This window comes from Colobus angolensis, unplaced genomic scaffold, assembly GCF_000951035.1.
Source record: "Colobus angolensis palliatus isolate OR3802 unplaced genomic scaffold, Cang.pa_1.0 Scaffold6, whole genome shotgun sequence".
Lineage (NCBI taxonomy): Eukaryota > Metazoa > Chordata > Mammalia > Primates > Cercopithecidae > Colobus > Colobus angolensis.
Genome location: NW_012119598.1, coordinates 16,515,036 through 16,536,247, shown reverse-complemented (window position 1 = coordinate 16,536,247; position 21,212 = coordinate 16,515,036). Strand labels below are relative to the sequence as shown.

General features: G+C 39.6%; 1 protein-coding gene across 4 annotated transcripts in view; it reads left to right on the top strand.

The window, feature by feature from the left end:
* The window catches only part of DTNBP1 (dystrobrevin binding protein 1), a 158,586-nt gene that overhangs the window by 74,481 nt on the left and 62,893 nt on the right, over positions 1–21,212 (top strand). For all 4 annotated transcript variants that reach the window (XM_011962734.1, XM_011962736.1, XM_011962737.1 and 1 more), the window contains one exon: positions 1,188–1,210. In XM_011962734.1, coding sequence (XP_011818124.1) covers positions 1,188–1,210 — 23 coding nt within the window. The remainder of the gene's footprint in view (positions 1–1,187; positions 1,211–21,212) is intronic.

The window sequence follows — 21,212 nt, the reverse complement described above, 5'->3', positions numbered from 1 at the left end:
AGGCTGATCTTGAACTCCTGACCTCAGGTGATCCACCTGCCTCAGCCTCCCAAAGTGCTGGGATTACAGGCGTGAGCCACCACGCCCGGCCACACAGGTCTTTGAAAAAATGGGATTGAAAATTCTTGCATGGTTTTTAAACCATGGTGCTGGATAATTATTATAAGTAGATATTGTTAGGGAAAAAAGGAGTGGGATGACCATCTGATTTAAGAACCTTCACTTTGGCTATTGCAAGAACATTATCTACTTGGCCTTTCAGTAGGCAGCTTGCCAGTCCTTTCTAGCAGCTGTTGAATGTAGTCAGCTATTTTGGAACATGAGGGGTATTGTAATTAGGTGTGTAGAAAATTGATTTAAGAATTCAAAACATCTCTAGATTTTTAGTAAAACTCTAGAGTGCAAGTAAAAAATAAATGTCTCATATTTTAAGCAGAATAACAAGCCTTTATTTCCTCAGAATTACTCATTAGTACTGATAATGAGGAAAAAATTACGTAACTGCAAAATTGTGAGGGAAAGCCTCAAAACAACTTGCTTTGCTTTCTTTGTCACAAAATGTTTATTTTAGTATATATTTTCCCCACTGTACATTTCCCAGGAACCTTTGTGTTTTGGCATCCTTACTTAACATTAACAGAATAATAAACCAGAAGATTCCTGGAGGCTTGGCCCTTTGTGGCAGAATGAGCTGTGCACCTCAATCCTTTGATATGTGCTTTCCCCCTTTTTTCCTTTGCTGTTGAAAGGGAAAACAACTGCTTCTATTTTGGATAATTTTTAACTAATGATCTCAAAAATCCAGTATTGAATATTTATCCATGAAGGAAAAATTGTGTTAAGTGCATTTTATAAACTGATTCTTATATATATGAGAGGGTTCATAGCTGGGATTAAAATGCTGTGTTATAATTGTTTTATTGTTTAGATGAAATTGTTTAGATTATTATTCGGATTCTGGTGGAACTTTTTTGAGCCATTAATAGAAAATAGCAGAAATAACTGAAAATAGTTGGTTTAGGCTCATTGTACTGGTCATTTCAGTAAAGTATAACTGATATGTGAAGATCCAGAAATACCACTGTGGGCATTTAAAGTACATAAATTTTTATTATGATGGAAGAACAGTTTTCATTGGGAAGAAATTTTAAATTTGCAATGTCTTGTCTTTTTTTTTTTTCCTACAGGAAGGAACTTGAAACCTTCAAAGGTAATTTTGTGTTAATTCTTCACTTTAAAGTAGTTGAGAGTTAATTGGTGTCAGATGTTCTCTCTTGATAATGATCAATGAACTCATTTTTTAAAAATCAGTTTACACAAAAAAGTAAAACTTAATACTGTTTTTGTAGGTTTTGTTTAATCACAAGTGGTTTTGATATTCTCTTTAGCACATATATACCAAGTGAGAGTTTCTGCTAATGACCTTTATAAATGGTATGTTAGGAAGGTGCAGTGCTAACTTTGAGGTTGTTGAGAATCATAGTTTAAGAAGATTCTGGTTTCTCTTGTGCATTCTGGGCCACGTGGAAAGGGAATGGTGACAAAGATCAAGAGGTGCCCCTGCAATTGACCTTGTAGTCACTCGAACCTCCTGAGAGGTCTTCAGTGCTGAGTCCTGCTCTGCTGCTGTCTTGTGACTTTGGATGAGTCTCTTAGCTTTTCAGGCACAGTTTCTCTTTCCATCTGTAAAATTAGAGGCTCAGATGAAATATATTCTGAGATTCCAAAAGCACCCAGCATTACTTTTTACGTTTAGGGAATGCCTGAAGGAGGGACACTAGAGAATAATTCTTGGTTATATTGACCGGTACTGGTCATGGAGAAACGCTAGTGAAAAACAGAAAAAAATACAAACTTTCCAGCAGCTCAAGGTTCTTCCAGTTTGCCATTTTTCAATTAATTACTCATGAGCAATTAAGCACTAGAAATCCTATTCTCGAGAGACTCATTTCAATAACTGAGAAAACTTTTTGAAATCACTTCTGATTTAGTTGTTTTATGCTTATTATACTTCACATGTAAACCAGCATTGTCCTTTAGATTTACTGAACGGTGCCGGGCGCGGTGGCTCAAGCCTGTAATCCCAGCACTTTGGGAGGCCGAGATGGGCGGATCACGAGGTCAGGAGATCGAGACCATCCTGGCTAACACGGTGAAACCCCGTCTCTACTAAAAATACAAAAACTAGCTGGGCGAGGTGGCGGGCACCTGTAGTCCCAGCTACTCCGGAGGCTGAGGCAGGAGAAACCCGGGAGGCGGAGCTTGCAGTGAGCTGAGATCCGGCCACTGCACTCCAGTCCGGGCGACAGAGTGAGACTCCGCCTCAAAAAAAAAAAAAGATTTACTGAATGGTTAAAGATTTCCAAGTATATCGTTTATGCTTGAATTGTTGATATGTCTGATATGTTTGAATTTAGAAAAAATGACGAATTCTCAAGATAAAAAGTATAAAGGCATATTCCTCCTATAGTTATTATTGAACCAGCCTTGTTTGGCTGGATTTCTGTTTGACCTACTACAGCTATAGTAAATGATTAAGCTCCTGGCCAGTTTGTTGAAGGTAATGTTAAATGACCGTGTGATACAATGTGTTGTCATGGCTGTCATTGTTCTTAATTCGATTTGTAAACCACTACTTGTGTACTTTTTTTTTTAAAATCAGTGCTTTAAAATAAGATTTGAAATCCTTATAAAATGCCTTTTCCTTCTCATTCTTTTCTTTTGGTTGACTAGTTTAGTATCTTCTTACGTAACAGTAAGAGATGAAAAAAACAATCAAGTTAATATTAATAGACAGGGCAGGGACACAGATTATGTAAAATGTCAGTTTTACTTGCATCTCAGTGCTGAGGCATACTTTTTTTAGTATGACAATATTGAGAGAAAAAGAAGAGAATAGCAGTTTGCAAAAGGTTAGGTAGTGTTGCATATTACCCGATAGAATAATTCAATTTAAGCTGAAATATCTTGTTTATACACACATTCCTAATTATGTACAATTAACAGCACATCAAATCCACCCACAGGCCAATTAAAGATCTCAAATGTGAACAAACCCTAAATTGAATGTTGCATTATATCAAGATTTTTAGTATCAGTGTTCATTCAAAATTGTTTCTTCTTTTGAGTGTTTTGCTAATATTTTAAAAACGAGGCCTGGGCATGGTGGCTCACTCCTGTAATCCTAGCACTTTGGAAGGGCCTCCTTTGGGAGGCCGAGGTGGGTGGATCACCTGAGGTCAGGAGTTCAAGACCAGCCTGGCCAACATGGTGAAACCCCATCTCTACTAAAAATTCAAAAACTAGCCAGGCGTGTTGCTACACCCAGCTACTCAGGAGGCTGAGGGAGGAGAATCGCCTGAATTCGGGAGGCAGAGGTTGTAGTGAGCCAAGATCACAGCACTGCACTCTAGCCTGAGCCACAGAATGAGACTCTTATCTCAAATAAAAAAATACCCTATAACAAGAAAAACAGAAATGTAATAGCTCTTCCAAAGTATTAGTGAAGAAAAAAACATTTAAAAATTTGTTGGAACATACTGTGGTAATTTATTATTTTTTGAATATTGCCTTTTTCCTTCTCAGGTTGCAGGAAAATAAAGGGTATTACTTCCTCCAATTGCTTTATTCAACTTATATTTAGAAGCTCTTTTCTAAATTGGGGGAAAACTAACTTTTGAGAACCAAAATGCAAAATTAGTAACCTTCAAAATTAGTAATGTAGATTAATATCACCCACCAAGTTCTGGATTCTCCCTTCTATACTCCATAGAGGTTGATGAGTTATGTTCACCTTACTTCTGCTGCATATGGCCAATCTCTACAAGACTATTAAAACCAGTTGTTGTTCTTGTCTTAATATTGGCAGTCGGAAATTTTTCTGTGTTCCCCAAATACTGCATTCATTTAAACTTTTTAGTGACAGTCACTCAAATATTAGATAGCAGAAAAAGGAGATTAGGATCATAAAAGTCCTTATTTTATATTTTTAGTGGGGAAGGCATTCCATTATTGTAAGCACATGTAGAGTACATAAGCTTTCATAGTCTTTAAAGACATAAGACATTAATGACTTAGCTCTGGAAAGCAGAGCCAGTGGAAGAGGCGGAACCAGAGTGGTCAGAGAAACAGGAAGACCAAGGCAATGTAGTGACAAAAACAAAAACAAAAAAACAAACAAAAAAAAACTGCAGAGGAGAGAGTTTAAAGGAGGAAAAGTGGTTATCCGTGATACAAGTAATGCAGAGAAGTTGAGCCGAATGGGGAGAGCCTATTGGATTTGACAATGAACAGGTCATTGGTGACCTGAAAGAGCTGTTTATAAAGGGTGAATCCGAATTGAAAATCAGAAGTGTATGAATAGGCCAGGCATGGTGGCTCATGCCTGTAATCCTAGAACTTTGGAAGGCTGAGGCAGGCAGATCACTTGAGGTCAGGCATTCGAGAACGGCCTGGCCAGCATGGTGAAACCCCATGTCTGCTAAAAATACAAAAAAATTAGCCCAGCGTGGTGGCGGGCGCCTACAGTCCCAGCTACTTGGGAGGCTGGGGCATGAGAATTGCTTGAACCTGGGAGGCAGAAGCTGCAGTGAGCCGAGATTGTGCCACTGCACTTCAGCCTTGGCAACAGAGTAAGACTCTGTCTCCAAAAAAAGAAATGTATGAGTAGTTAGGAAATAAAGGTGACATGAACTAATTGTTCAATCATGAATGGATAGAAAAAAATGAAAATGTAATGAGATAGGATCCGGGTCAAAGTCAGGGGAGGTATAGTTGAACATATTGAAGGAGTCATTATGATATTAAAGAAAATGGAAGGAAATGGTATCCAGATAGGTTATCCTTGGAGAGTGTCCAGGGCCATCTCTTTTCTTAAGACCTTAGAGAAGGAAAGGATGGCTGATAATATAGGGAAAAGTTGACATGGAAGGATGAAAGAATTTTTTGAGAATTCACATAAGGAATGATAATCTGAATTTTCAGGGCTAGGCTCAGAAGCAGAAATAAAAAAAGCAAAACAAATATGCTTTGGCTAACACAGAGTTGGAAATGGGAAGACATGTAAGCTGGGCCAGCAGGGCATGGTAACCATGGATGCTAATGAGACTGACACACTGGAGAGGAGAGGCCTGACCAGACCATGAGAAGAAGCAGGCTGAATGGTACAGGTGAGGTACCCCATAAAGGGGAAGAAAGCTTTTAGTGGTTGAGGTGGATCTTGTGGTCAAAGAAGAGATTTCAGTTTGAAATCTTAGAAGAGGAGCAATTCCCAGTGATGATGATGGCTAAATTTGAGTAAAAATAGAAGGCACCAAGTCATCTGACTTGGAGAATTCTGAGTCTTTGAGGAGTCTCACTTGTTTGGATGACTCATGGATGTGGCTTATACATGTTACTGGCTTGGCAGCCCTTAGCATGTTACAGATAGGGATGATGATGCTAGATGGTAAACTTCAGTAGAGTTTGTTGGTTCACTTAAAGAATTTGCTTAATGTGTGAGACAAAACTATTCAGCTGCCATTTAGCAATATTTAAGTGACTCAGGTTGGATGATGTTACTGTCCTCTGTCCTCAAGGAGCTAAAGGACTATGGCAAAGCTTATAGGTTAGAAAGGCAAATGTATAATTTAAATACAATATAGAAATAATAGAAATAACTACACTAAGGTGGGAGTAATCAGCCAGAGAGCGGTCATTACACTTGATCTGAATGATGAGTACTCGCTGGGCTGGAAAGGATAATAAAGACATTCCAGGAAGAGGAAAGAACAATTGTAAAGATGCAGATACGTTTATTTCAAGAATACAAGTTAAAATTTAATTTCTTATTTATTGAAGGAGCCACAAATAATTTGCCTGGCTGAAGCATATGGTGTGTGGGGTGAAGTGATGAGGGATGAAGCTGGACAGAGAGTCAAGGAACAACTGGTACCCAACCTTGAATGCCGTGCACAGGAACTTGGACATTTCCCTGTAGGCCAGTGGTCTTCAAAGAGGCATGTGGGCTTGCAAAGCATGAGGAGAAGAGAGGAAACTGGAACTTTTGTTTTTTTATGTCATCCTTTAAATGTCAATTTTCTATATATTATGTAATCGAACAGGAATTCATGCCTATGTCAGGGGTGCATGATCAAAAAGAGCTCAGAGGTTATTGTTGTAGCTGATAGAGTCCGGACAGGGAGTGGGATATCCCCGAGGGTTTCAATCAGGGTAGAAGGATCAGATTTGCATTTTAAAGCAAGTTTTCTGGAATCATATAGGAGATAGGTTAGAGAAGAGCAGGTCTAGACTAAAAGAGATCAGTTGGGAAACTATTAGATTTGACTTAAGGCATTGCTAGAATGGAGAGAAAGACACAGATTCAAGAAACTGAGTAGAATAAAAAATCACTATATTGTTCCTTTTTATTGCTGAATTAATATTCCATTGTATGAACAGACCCCATTTTGTTTATCCACTCACCAGCTGATGGACATTTGGATTGTTTCCAGGTTTTGCCTATTTTGAATAATGCTGCCATCAACTTTCTTACGCAAGTCTTTGTGTTGACATACATTTTTATTTATCTTGGGTATATAGCTAAGACTAGAATATATGGATTATATGACAACTTTGTGTTTAACTTTTTGAGAAACTGCTGAACTGTTTTCTAGAATGGCTATATCATTTTACGTTCCTGTCAGCAGTGTGTGAAGGCTGCAGTTTCTCCTCATCCTTGACAACACTACTCAGCTCTTACATTTAGGTCTGTGATCCATTTTCAGTTAAGCCTTGTGTTCGTGTGAGTTAAAAGTCCACCTTCATTTTTTTACACATCAGTGTTCAGTTGTCTCAGAACCATTTTTTGGCAGACCCTGGGGCTCTAGGCTGCACAGGCCCCAAGTCTCCCTCACAAGCCTCAGAACTATTTTTTGAAAAGAGCTTCTTTTCCCCATTGAATTGCTTTGGTACCTTTGTGGGAAACCAGTGACCATAATGTAAGAATTTTTTTCTGAACTCTCCACTCTGTTCCTTATTGCCAATGCCACACTGCCTTGACTACTGTAGCTTCATAGTAAGATGTGAAATTGGGAAGTCTAAGTCCTCCAACCTAGTTCTTTTTAAAATTGGTTTGACTGTTTAAGGTCCTCTGTCTTTCCATATAAATTTTAGGATCATTTTGACAATTCCAACAAAGAACAGAGCCCTCTGAGACTTTAATAGGGATGGTTGTGTTGCATGTAGAGATCAATTTGGGGAAAGTTGTCATCTTAATGATAGTGAGTCTTTCAATCGGTGAACATGGAATGTATCCCTATTTATTTAAGTCATCTTCAGTTTTTCCAAGCAGTTTTGTTGTTTTCAATATGTGTGTCTTAAATTTATTCCTTAATATTTCATTCTTATTGAGTGAATTTCATCAGGAGCATGTTAAATTTGCAGTATCTGTAAGACGTTATAGGTGGAAGTGTCCAATGGGCTGTTGAACCTCAGGAGAAAGATCTGAGCTAGATTTGAAAGTAGCCAACATGTAGTTGGGAATGGAAGCCCGGGATTTGAATGATGTTGCCCACAAGCAACAGCGCAGAATGAAAAAAAGATGACAATGCATAGAAATCTAGGAAGCACCAACATTCACCAGACAGGCATGAGAAGAGGGCTAGTTGCCCATAGTGGAGGCCAAGAGGCAAAGAGGAAAATGTGATAAGGAGAACATTGCAAGGACATGTCAAGAAGCAGTGTCGTATTGTTGTGGAGAAGGCAAACTGAAACATAGCCTAAGAAGCTAATTGGTGATCTTAATGAGGACACTTTCAGCAGCATGGTTTTGTGTACGTGGGGGGTGGGGGTGGAAACCAGATGGCAGAGGATTGGAATGAGTGGACTGTTCTGCCTTGTTCACCATTGTGACTCAGGTGCTTGGCACTTTGGTGCTTATTAAATATTTAAATGAATGAGGAAGTAGAGACAATGCTTTCAAAAGCTAAGGCTAAAGGAAGGAAAGGAGTAGTTAGAGGAGAGAGTTAGGTTGAAGGAAGGATTTATTTTTTTTTAATTTTGGGAGGAAGTTGAGTATATTTCTATGAAAAAGAAACAGAAGCTGTAGAGAGGGAGAGGTTGAAGATACAGTGAGAGTGGCTGATTGATGGAGCTGTGATTCAGAGGGGACCAGCAGGAGTGGGATTTAGACCATACTATTTTCAGAAAGGAAAAGATTGTGGAGAAGTGTTTGTAACTATTAGAATTGATGATTTAAGATACTTATTAAAAATATACAGCACATTCCAAGCCCCTGGTTAGTGTTGCTGAATTTGAAAAAACCTTTAGGCTAATGCTACATTAAAAATGACGTGGGGGAAAATTATAGATGCCTTATGTGTTATGAAATGAACTATATTTTTAGTTTTTGTGTTACTACTTTCAAACAGTAAGATTTCATCTCTCTTTTGTGTGTTACTAAAGCATCTTTGTACCTAGATGATAAATTCATATGGATTTAGTATATTTTCAGCCTTCCCTCCCCTCCATTTTGAGCTGCATTTGGTATGGTCCCAGACCGGTGCATACATCCTTGCACACTAGAGCCCCTGAGAGCTTGCGTTTTGCTTTTATAGAGGCAGTAGATTCCAATGTATGTCTGCTTCAGCCATCAGCAAAAAACTAACAGGCTTACTACAATTTCTTTGGAAAAACCTGCTTCTGGCTTCAGCCTCACTTCCTTTGTTCTACATCCCAGAAGATGCACGTGAGGGCAGCTGCCTGGTAACTGGAGGCTTCACTTGACCAGCACTGAGCTTCTGTTCACTCATTCAGGTCTCACATCCATGTCTTCTCCAGGACTCACCGAAAATAGTCAGAGGGATCCCTGTAGGTGGAACTTTATTTTCTTTTTCCTTTGCTGCTTTCCTTTGAAATGTTTACTTCCGTGCTTGGATACATTGCTGTATTTGCATGGTATGCAGATGATATATTATTAAAAAGCAGAAATTAAATTCCAACTTGACTTGAACCTACAAGCAGTACATTTTTATGAGAGTATTATTAGTTTCTTTCTATTACCAACAAGTAATACTTACTAAATTAATACCTAAAATAAGTTTAAAATGTTGCATGGAAATGTAGGACTTTTTTTTTTAATATATAATATGTGTCTTCTCATGCATCAGGTGAAATTCATCAAACTGACATTTTTTATGAAGCAATGTTTGTATTAAAAGATAAATATAAAATACCAGGAAAATAATGCTAGCTATTTGAATAATAAGTCCAGTGCAGCTCCATAAAACTAATTCAGCATTCCTTGCTGCTAGTATGTTCATTTTCCAAGAGGCAGTTAATAGAGTTAAATATGTGAGCCATATCCAAAGATAGTGTAAAGTTAAAATTGATTCTGTGGTACTATATGGGTTCATCTAAAATGGCTGATTTTCAATATGAAATTTGAAAAATGTCATGATGCTTCATACAGTTTGAATATATATATGTATATATATTCTTTTCATAATTTTATAGAACTTCAGTGTATTCCTTATCTGTTAGCCAGAGGCTGTGGTTTTAATGACATCTCTGTGTGGTATTTATATATATATTAATACATATACAAGAATATTGACGTTGTGGAACTTACTGCAAAAAATACCTGAAAAAATAACTGTACATTTTTGTTGAGTAATTTATTGTACTATCCATAGGGGTGGTAACTAAGGAATAATTTTTAATAGTTATTGCATTTTTAAAAACTCCCTGTTATTTCTTTAAGTTGACATACATTATATCATGTTGTATACATCATGCCTTGTCAAGTAGAAGCCACTTCTCTTTACATGCAAAAAAAAAAAAAAAAAATGAAAGAAGTACATGTTGTCTCTCATCTATCTATCAAGGTTATTCTCTTTTTAATATTACAAATTTGAATAAGATATATCAAACTTAAGAGAAAAGTTCCTTCTTTCTGTCCCTCTCTCACGCCTGTATATGTGTAACATAGCAAAACTCTGCAAGCTTAGATAGGCATATTAACAGAAGTAAAATAATAGCTCAGGAATTAATTACAAAATTGGAGCATTAATGGAATCAGATTCTAACTAAAGGTTTTACCACATTCTTATTCATTATTAAGTGTTCAGGAAAAAACTTATCAGTGAGAACTTTGGCATTTATTTTTAAAGTATTTACTTATAGGGAATGTATAATAAATGACATATTTTCTCTTCTCTCAGTCATTATCTTAAATAATGGTTCTAAGAGTAAAGATCTGCATATAGGTATAATCTGATATTCAATTTTAATATTTTAGATTATTCATCTAAGAAATTACTCCTTGAAAATCTTGATTTGTTGGTAAATACTGGCAAGATTTTTGAGGTGTCTGCTCATCTTTTTCTCATATATCAATATGTGTAAGTGTATATTCGTTTTTTTAAAAGCTGGTTTGTATTTATGTAACAGTGTTTAAATAAAGTTAGTATCTATGTCCTGTAATACCAAAATATTTATATCTTGTCTGTTAATTTTGGCTCTAAGACAGTTTATTTTTAAGGCGCAGCTGATCCTTTATTCTAATGCCCTGTCTTAAGTTGTCATACTGGGCATGACCTGAAATTCTCTAAGACGATGTTCTATATTGAAGGGGAATTGGCACTTTAACAGCTTATTTAGGTATTAAACTACATAAAAACAGAGCATCGAGATTAGGGTTGTGATACTTAAACGTTACCTTTCTGGGATTTCTTGTAATGATTATATACCACCATTGTATGATCAATAATTATAGCAATAGAGTATTTTAGAAGTGAATCAGGACAACATTTTGTTGTCTATCATAAATGTTTGGTATCATGAATAAATACAGCTATTCTGTTTCATTACCTTTTTGCTGGAACATGGTATAACTTGACAGCAAAAATTATACCTTTCAGAAAACTAAATTTTAAAACCACAAAAAGAAATCTTTGAAAATTTTAGCTGTCAGCCTTAACAAGAGACTTTGTCTGTTGAATTCATATGGAGCTTCATGATTTTGTCTTAGCTTTTTAGAGGTGTGTGCTGGAAAATAGCCTGTGGGATCTTGTAGCTCTGCTGTTTAAACTGTTGAAGGCAACTGTGATGGAGTTTGTACTTTTCTCAGAAGATTGGTAGTTGCCTAATGGTTTTTATAAACTTCTAGAGCAGGGGAGAAGTCAAGTGGCCACCTGAGCTGAGAAACTCTCACTCCTACTTAAATATTCATCTGGCTTTCCCTGTAAAGGTATGCCCATAGCATAAATATAAGTATATGGGTAGGAGCAGTAACTCACACCTGTGATCCAAGCACTGTGGAAGGCCGAGGCAGGAGGATCACTTGAGGCCAGGAGTTTGAGACCAGTCCAGGGTAACATAGTGAGACCCCCTACTCTACAAAAAAATTTAAAAATTAGCCAGGCATGGTGGCATGCACCTGTAACCCTACCTACTTGAGAGGCTGAGATGGAAGGATCACTTGAGGCTCAGGAGTTTGAGGGTGCAGTGAGCTGTGATGGCACCACTGCATTCCAGCCTGGGCAACAGAGCCAGACCCTGTCTCTAAAATAAAATAAAATGAATAAGCATTTGAAATTTGGCTAATTTGTTTTTATTTAAGAAAGTAAATAGTGTTTACCCTAAGATAGGGGAAGTAACAAAAGAAGCATTGGAATAATATTGAACTATTTAATATCCTTTTGTATTCTTAAGAATCATTTAAAGTATTTGTATAAAAGAGTAGCATAGGATACTTATTAATATGCTATTCACTTTCAAGTCTCTAATTCTAGTTTTGAAAACCTACGAAATAAATACTAGGGTAGATAAAATGGAATTGAACAGTCAGAAACTTACTACATGAAGATGACTCATCAGTTCTAATTATGTTTCTTTTTTTTTTTTTTTTTGAGACGGAGTCTTGCTCTGCCACCCAGGCTGGAGTGCAGTGGCCGGATCTCAGCTCACTGCAAGCTCCGCCTCCCGGGTTTACGCCATTCTCCTGCCTCAGCCTCCGGAGTAGCTGGGACTACAGGCGCCCGCCTCGTCGCCCGGCTAGTTTTTTGTATTTTTTAAGTAGAGACAGGGTTTCACCTTATTAGCCAGGATGGTTTCAATCTCCTGACCTCGTGATCCGCCCGTCTCGGCCTCCCAAAGTGCTGGGATTACAGGCTTGAGCCACCGCACCCGGCATGTTTCTTTTTAACTGAAAATAAAAGTATATGTAATAAGAATTATCGTAGTAATTGCAATGATGTGATCAAAAAAATAACCACCGGGATTTTTTTCTTTCATTTAGTAAAATTAATGTGGCACAGAATATCAGTCATACCATTATAGGTATATAAGTATAATTCTGTTTATTTTTATTAAAACTCTAATAAATTAGTGAAAAGAAACTACTTATTAAGCATGTACATGTGTTAACTCTGTACTTTACATTTCATAGTTAGTACCACAGTATCTCAAGTAGTATCAAAACAACCTTGTGAGATGAGAAAATTGAGACTTAAGTCACCCAGCTAGTAAGCATTTCAGCAGGGATTTAAACCCAGGAACGTCTGCCCTCAAAACCTGTATTTTTCTCACTTCACCACAGGCATTCCTGGGAAGTGCTAAAACGTAAACAATAGAATTTAGACAAGTTTTCACTTTCCATAGTGTTCAGTGTTCTTTATGTATTGCATTTATATCCAGTCCCTTTCCCCCATTCTCTTTCTGTACCACAAACTTTGAGTAGCTAAGTAGCATATTGAGATTTCATCTTTAACTGTATTTGAACTGCTTCCTGGTCTTGCTGTGTAGTGCTCCTTTAATACAGGGCTATTCTAAGAATAAAAAACCAGTGTTTTAAAAAAAGATGCTGATTTATGCTGCAGAACCCTGGAAAGATTCCTCTGAATATGGGGTGTGAGTTGAAGCTCAGGACAGGATTAGAAGAAAGACTAGTAAGGCCTCTAGTTCCCCTCTCCACACTGTGTCCCCCTTGGACAGGAAATATTTCACCATTCTTAAAGTCAAGTCTTCACTATTGCACATGCTGATTTCTGAGTAACAATTTTAAAAGAATTCCTGCTTGGAATTCACGCCTGTAATCCCAGCACTTTGTGGGGCCAAGGCAGGTGTATCACCTGAGGGCAGGAGTTCAAGAACAGCCTGGCCAACATGGTGAAACCCCGTCTCTACTAAAAATACAAAAATTAGGCGTGGTGTGCTCCTGCAGTCCTAGCTACTCTGGAGGCTGAGACAGGAGAATTGCTTGAATCTGGAAGGCAGAGGTTGCAGTGAGCCAAGATCTCACTACTGCACTCCAGCCTGGGTGACAGAGGGAGACTCCATCTCAAAAAACAAAACAAAACAAAACAAAAAACAGTTGGGCTCGGTGGCTCACACCTGTAATCCCAGTGCTTTGAGAGGCCGAGACGGGTGGATCATGAGGTCAGGAGTTCGACACCAGCCTGACCAAGATGGTGAAACCCTGTCTCTACTAAAAATACAGAAATTAGCCAGGCTTGGTGGCAGGTGCCTAATCCCATCTACTCGAGAGGCTGAGACAGGAGAATTGTTTGGATCTGGGTGGCAGAGGTTGCAGAGAGCCAAGATGGTGCCACTGCCCTCTAGCCTAGGCCACAGAGCAATACTCTATCTAAAAAAAAAAAAAAAAAAAACAGAAAAAGAATTTCTGGCACTCCCCTTTTCTACTTCTTTCTAGCCACTGTGTCTTAGAAAAACTTTTGAAGTCCTGTCATCTAGCACCTTGTCCCGTGCAGAGGCCCTTTGTGAGCAGTCCTGAAGGTGTTTATCTGCTGTGTTGACAGTTCACACTCTCTACCCGCCTTCTAAGGATTCAGAGTTATAGTTCCTTGACCTTTTCTTTTTGTGGCAACTGATTATAGATGCTTTATTCTCCTGATCATTCTTGTCTAGACCCTTGCTAGTTTTCCAAAACCCCATATAAAAATGGTGTTTGTACCTGCATAGTCTTCTAGAAATGGTGACTGTGACCATAGCTTTTAGTCACCTTTTCTGCTGGTCAGCTCATGTTTAACCACAATGCCAAGATCTTTTTAACATGAAAGTGCCCCTAGTCTTTATTTTAAAAATAATTGTAAAAGCAGTGCATCCCCATTGAAGACAGGAAAATTTAAAAAGCTACTGGGGAAAAAAATTGAATCACTAGTCTGCAATAGCCTCAAACATTTTGAGGTTTATATACACACACACACATATGGGCACATCATCCAAAATTGGAGTAGCATACAAACAATTTTGTTTCCTGTTTTTTCCCCTTATGAAGTGAGCATTGCCTCATGTCATTAACATACTGTTTTCCTATTGTTGGAAATTTAGGTAGTTGCCAGTTTTGTGCCAAGCATAACTTCTGCTGTAATAAGCATCTCTATACGTACATAGATAGGGCCACAGTTTTTTATAGCCTGAGGGTATTACATTTTTTAAGGCTCTTGGTGTGTATTCATCATTAGCTTTTTAGAAGGGTTGTGCCAGTTTATACTTTCATTAGCAATGTCTATGACTTTATCTATTTCATGGACACCTGAGTATTTTTTTCTTGTCTTTTCTAATATGATAGCAAAAATAAAATTTGATTATTGTTTAAGGTGTGGCGGGAGGTAAAATGTGATTTATCAGCTTTTAATTGTTGTTGTGAACTGCTTTTGCTTCTGGCTGCTTTCAGTTGCAGTTTTAGTGTACTTGTAGATTTGAATGAAGGGGTTACCTGTTAAGGGCTTCAAATTGTCATATTTATTGTAGATATTTATCTTCAACTAATTATTTGCCTTTTAATTTTGCATGGTTATTACACACAGAAGTTTAGTATTTTTATTGAAAATAATTGTTTTGCTTTTATTATTTTAAATGGACACATAATTGTACATATTTGTGTGGTATAGTGTAATGTTTTGATACATATATATAATGTGTAATGATTAAATCAGGATAATTAACATATCTATCTCCTCAAATATGTCTTTGCATTGAGAACATTCAAAATTCACTCTTTTTTCTTCCTTTTTTTTTGAAAGGGAGTCTCACTCTGTTGCCCAGGCTGGAGTAGTGCAGTGGCATGATCTCGGCTCACTGCTGCCTCCGCCTCCTAGGTTCAAGCGATTCTCCTGCCTCAGCCTCCCAAGTAGCTGGGATTACAGGCACCTGCCACCACGCCCGGCTAATTTTTGCATTTTTAGTAGAGACAGGGTTTCACCATGTTGGTCAGGCTGGTCTCAAACTCCTAACCTCAGGTGATCTGCCCGCCTTGGCCTCCCAAAGTGCTGGGATTACAGGCATCAGCCACCGCACCCAGCCAAAATCCACTTTTATAGCTATTTGAAAATATACAATAAATTGTTATAATCACCCTGCAGTGCTATAGAACACAGGAACTTATTCCTCCTCTCTGTAATTTTGTATTTGTTAACCAACATCTGGCTAGCTCTCCATTCCCAGCCTCTGGCAACCACTATTCTACTCTACTTCTATGCAGTCAAGTTTTTTAGCTTCCATATATGAGTGAGAATATGCAATACTTGTCTTTCTATGCTGGGCTTGTTTCACTTAATGTTTTACAGGCTCATCCATGTTGCTGAAAATGATAGGATTTCGTTCTTTCTTAAGGCTGAATAATATTCCATTGTGTATACATACCACATTTTCTTTATCCATTCATCTGTCGATAGACATTTAGTTGATTTCATGTCTTGGCTTTTGTAAACAGTGCTGCAATAAACATGAGAGTGCAAGTATCTCATCAAAATACGGATTTTCTTTTCTTTGGGTAAATATCCAGTAGTGGGATTGCTGAATCATGTGGTAGTTCTGTCTTTAGTTTTTTAGGGGAACCTCCATACTGTTTTCCATAACAACTGAGCTAATTTACAGTCCGACCAACGGTGTCTGAGTTTCCCTTTCTCCATATCCTCACCAACACTTATCCTTTGTCTTTTTGATAATAGTCATTCTGACTGGTAGGAGACGATATCTCACTGTGGTTTTCATTTGCATTTCCCTGATGATTAGTGATGTTAAGCATATTTTTCATATACCTTTTGGGCATCAAATGAGTATTTTTAAATGATATCTTCCATTGCTTTTCTGCATGGAAGATTCTCTCCCAATCCTAAGAAATAAATATTAGCTTGTTATTTCTTCCAGTTTTTATTCTAGTTTACTTATCACTTTACTTAATCTAGAACTTATTTTGATTTCTGGCATGAAATGACTACTCAATATTTTGCCATGTAAGTAATTAATTTTTCTAGTACCATGCAATAATTCCTTACTTTTCTCTCCCTCTGTTGCTGGAAAGATGTAATTGGTTAAATTCCGTCCTGCCTGCATGGTGTGTGCCCCTGAGCAGCTGAGAGTAGCTGAAAGAAAACATACATCCTTTCCTGAGTTCTCACTTCAGATGTTGTCCACAATTCACTAGAAAGCTTTGAGCCAGGCTGGTAATCCTGGTACATTCCCCTCTGCACGCTAGGAGAATGCTCTTTTCTCGAACTGTGACATCCCCTCCCTGATCCCATTCCTAATTGCTTTCCTCTGATTTCAATGAGGAACTAGAAGCAGTCAGAAGAGAAGGGCTCTGTGCTCCCTGTACTAACGCCCCCTCCTCCCAGTGTCGGCTTGCTCTGGCTTCCTCCCTGACACTGTGGGGACGGTCCCTGCTTCCATAGCAAGGCCCTCAGTGTAGGTGCTGGATTCCTTCCTTCTCTCCTGCCTAAGTGCTTTGCTCTGGCAGCATTGCCCTCTCTCGCCTGCACCATCAGTGCTCACTTCTCTGCAGAATCATCTGGCAGTTATTCGTACTGTCCACATACTTCACTATTCTTTTCCTTAATCCCTTTTGTCTGTAAAAGTAAACACTTAACTAATAAAACTGACATTATCACCCAAATTATCCTGGCTGTGATATCTCGGAAAACTACACTTCAGGACTAAGTCCAAGCTCTTTACCTTCCCACCGGAGATGTTGAAGTGCCTCTGGGGTTAATGCCTGGGCCTTTTCTCTCCTGCATTCTCATTCAGTCCCAAGGCTTTAAATACCACCCAGTGCTATTGGCTCCAATCCCGGCCTCACCCCTAAATTCTAGACTGGTTTATTCAACTCTCCGCTCAAGAGTCCTGTGATGGTGCTCACAGGCATTTTAAACTCAACCTGTCAAAATCTGCAATCTTGAGTCTCATCCTGCCTGCTTCTTGGCTCTTCTGTCTTCTCCATTTCATTAGATGATAGCGCTGTTCATCCCCAGGCTTAGGCTGTAAGAGACATCAACAAAAGTGCTGCTTGAGTCCTCTCTTGCCTTACACATCCAGTTCATCAGTAAATCCAGCCAGCGCTGCCCACAAACTGCCTCTCACCGTTTCTTCCTGTCTCCCCTACTACTGCCTGCCCTGGCACCGTTGTCTCTCCTCTGGGCTGCCGTGGAGGCCTCCTCCCTGGGCTTCCTGCCTCTGCACTCATCCTCCAGAGACAGCATGACCTTCTTGTGCCAAACTCTCTGTGGCCTCCCATCACATGTGGAATACCCACCGAGTCCTGGCTTGCGAGGCCCTGCAGGGCCCAGCCCTTTGCTCCCTTTCTGGCCTTGGCTCCTCTGCTGCAACCCTCAGCCATCTTGCTCCCTCCAGCAGGCCCATAGGCCCCACCAGGCCTCCAGCTATTCCCACCTCCTGTCCTGCTCTTCCTGTAGGTCATGGCCTGGCTCGTTCCCTTCTGCTGCTTTCTCAAGGCTCTCCACATTTTACGTTGTATATCATTCTCTCTCTCTGTTTACCTGGGTTTATTTTATTTGTGACCTGGATCCTCTTTTTTGTCTAAAATGTAAACCTAACATACATTTATCTGGCTTGGCTCTATCTGTTGGGCCTAGAACAGTGATTGGCACAGCACCCAATAAATGTCTGTGTGAATGGAGTTCTATAACAGAGTTGTATCTCTTTACTTTCTTCCAGTGGCTCTCCAGTTCTTACAGCGGTGTCTCCTAAACATCAGTCATTTGAGCCTCACTTTCACAACCTTTTTTTTTTTTTCCAAAGACAGAGTCGTGCTCTGTCGTTTAGGCTAGAATGCAGTGCTGTGATCTCGGCTCACTGCAACTTCCATCTCCTGGGTTCAAGCTATTCTCGTGCCTCAGCCTCCTGAGTAGCTGGAATTACAGGCACATACCTCCATGTCTAGCTAATTTTTAGTACAGATGGAGATTTTGCCACTTTGGCCAGGCTGATCTCGAACTTCTGGCCTTAAGTGATCTGCCCACCTTGGCCTCCCAAAGTGCTGGGATTACAGGCGTGAGCCACTGCTACCAGCCGAAAATACATTTATTATTATAAATGGAAAACCAATATCATTTGACATGAGTAGAAGTTAATTGCAACCATAGGCTGGGCATGGCGGCTCTTGCCTGTAATCCCAGCACTTTGGTGGATCACCTGAGCTCAGGAGTTCGAGACCAGCCTGGCCAACATGGCAAAACCCCATCTTTACTAAGAAATACAAAAATTAGTTGGACGTGGTGGTACGTGCCTGTAATCCCAGCTTCTCAGGAGTCTGAGGCAGGAGAATCGCTTTAACTCAGAAGATGGAGGTAGCAGTGAGCCGAGACTGTCCCACTGTACTCCAGCCTGGGCAACAGAGCAAGACTCTGTCTCAAAAAAAAACAGAAGGAAAAAAGTTAATAGCAACCATAAACACATAAAACTGTCCTTGCCCACCTAAATTGTCTTGCCTATAATATCTTAGAAAACTGTGCTCCAGGATTAAGTCTAAGCTCTTTACCATAGTAGACAGAAGTTGTCCCGAGGGCTATGCTTGTGTCTCCTGCTCCTCTGTGTCTCACGGCTCATGGGCCAGCGGCACGTAGCACATCTTGCCTCAGCTTTTGTACACGTTGACCCTTCTTCATGGAGTCCATTTCTTTACCCTCTTCCCCTCACAGGGCTATTTCCTGTTTGCCTCTGAAACTGCCCCATCTCTCCCTCTTATGGGAGGTCCTCCTCGAAAGCTCGTGAGGCGCACCTCCCACATCTAGTCATTATATTAAGTTGTGGTTATCTGCACAGTGTTTTTTCCCCTCCCTGAGTATAATTTGCTGAGTATATCTTGGACCAGACAGTATTTTGAAAAGTGTTTTTCTCATAAAACTCAAAGAGAAAACATATGTTACACTGAAAGCTGTTTTGGCCACCAGGTCCCACAGCTCTGGTAGCTACTTCTTTTCCAGGGGTCACTTTTCAGCAGTGACATTTTCACTGCAAGTTTTGCTAATTCCGTTAATTTGTCCCTTTGTGAGACAAAATGTCAGTTACAACTGGAAATGTTACCATAAAATTCAAGAGAAGTTGTTCTGTGGTCTCTTGCCCATAGCAAGTGATTTTGGAAAATGTTGGCAACGTGGTAGGGGATGAGTGGGTTATTTGGTTTTCTTTTTTGCTTTTTAGTTTCTCTCATATTCAGTCTGTTCCCAAATTGTCTTGTTTCAGCATTAATAATTACCTTCAGAGGATTTTGTCTTGTATTACACCCTGAATAACGCATTTGTTTTGTTTACGCAGACTTGTAGTAAGTAGGTTTATATTATATTACTGTATACCTTTTTTCCTTCAAATTTAACACTGCAGTAGCCCAAATAAGTTAAAAAAAAAAAGATTTTATTGAAAGTCAGACGCAGCTTCGCTTTCCTGTAGTGGATTTGGTTTGTGTAGAAGGAACAGAGTGAAAACATCACTGGTTTCTGTAATAGGACAGTTTGGGCTAGTATGGCAGTATCATGTGCTCTGTATTCAGAGAACATATAGCAGGAAATTATGTTTATGTTTGTGAAATAAATCTGTTTTCAACTCTCTGTTCAGAAAAAATTAGTATTGATAACTTTGTGGTGGAAAGCATTCGACCGTACTCAGAAACCTGTCACCCTTGTTTTAGGGTTGGATTGAAGAATATTGGGAAAGCTGGGACACTTTGTTTTAATTGAGAGAAATATTAGAGGGTCTTACCGCCAGCTAATAAGTAGGTTTTTTTCATGTCCAAGTACTTCCAGAGAAACTCTTCCTTTGAATGGTTAGACACTTGACTGTCCTCCTCTTCCTCCCCCACAAACGTTTTTTGAGCATTTGAGCAGAACAGCTTGCTGAGGGCAATGCTCTGTGTGCTGACGGATGTTTATTTCTGTGCACACTGGAGAGCGTGACAATAGATTCACTTTGAATAATTTTTGGTGAAAACAGTATGCTCAGTGTGAACTGAGATAAATGAATGCAAGGCATCTAAAATTACATGGATGGTACTGTAAGTGTCTACCTTTAGGTGTCAGAACCTCGACAGCTCCCTTGTGTGATAGTGTGTCCTTCCCTGCTTAGCCTCACGTATTCTTCTCTGTCTAGGAGAGCCTCCATTCCCCCAGGCAACTCCTGTATGTACTGAAATCTGGTGATCCATCTAGGAGAGACTTGTGTTTACTGTTCTTGCGGTCTACTGTGCCCGGTGCTAAGGATGTGAGATGAGTAAGGATACCTCCACCAGTGTTTGTGTCTTTAGCAGCTTTGTACCACTTTGCACACAGCAGGCCCTCAGTCAGTGCTTGTGGAAACCATCCATTTACGGAGGCTCTGCATTTTCTTTTCTTTTCTTTCTTTTTTTTTTTTTTTTTGCGGGGACAGAGTCTCGCCCTGTGACCAGGCTGGAGTGCAGTGGCGCCATCTTGGCTCACTGCAAACTCCACCTCCTGGGTTCACGCCATTCTCCTGCCTCAGCACCCCCCTGAGTAGCTGGGACTACAGGTGCCCACCACCACAGCCGGCAAATTTTTTGTATTTTTAGTAGAGACGGGATTTCACCGTGTTAGCCAGGATGGTCTCGATCTCCTGACCTCATGATCCGCCTGGCCTTTCTCTCTCAAAGTGCTGGGATTACAGGCGTGAGCCACCGCGCCCGGCAAGCCTTGTAACTCTTTGCGTTTTTTTGGTGATGCAGAGAATCCACATGGGGTTCTGGTTTGTGTATGTGTTCTGATTCTGAAGATGTGAGCATCTCCCAAGACATGGTCTGTTTGTACCTGTGAAGTACTTAACCATCTGGATTTAATGTCTTTTAACAAAGGAGAGTCTGGGCGCGGTGGCTCATGCCTGTAATCCCAACACTTTGGGAGGCAGAGGCAAGTGGATCACGAGGTCAGGAGTTGAAAACCAGCCTGGCCAACATGGTGAAACCCTGTCTC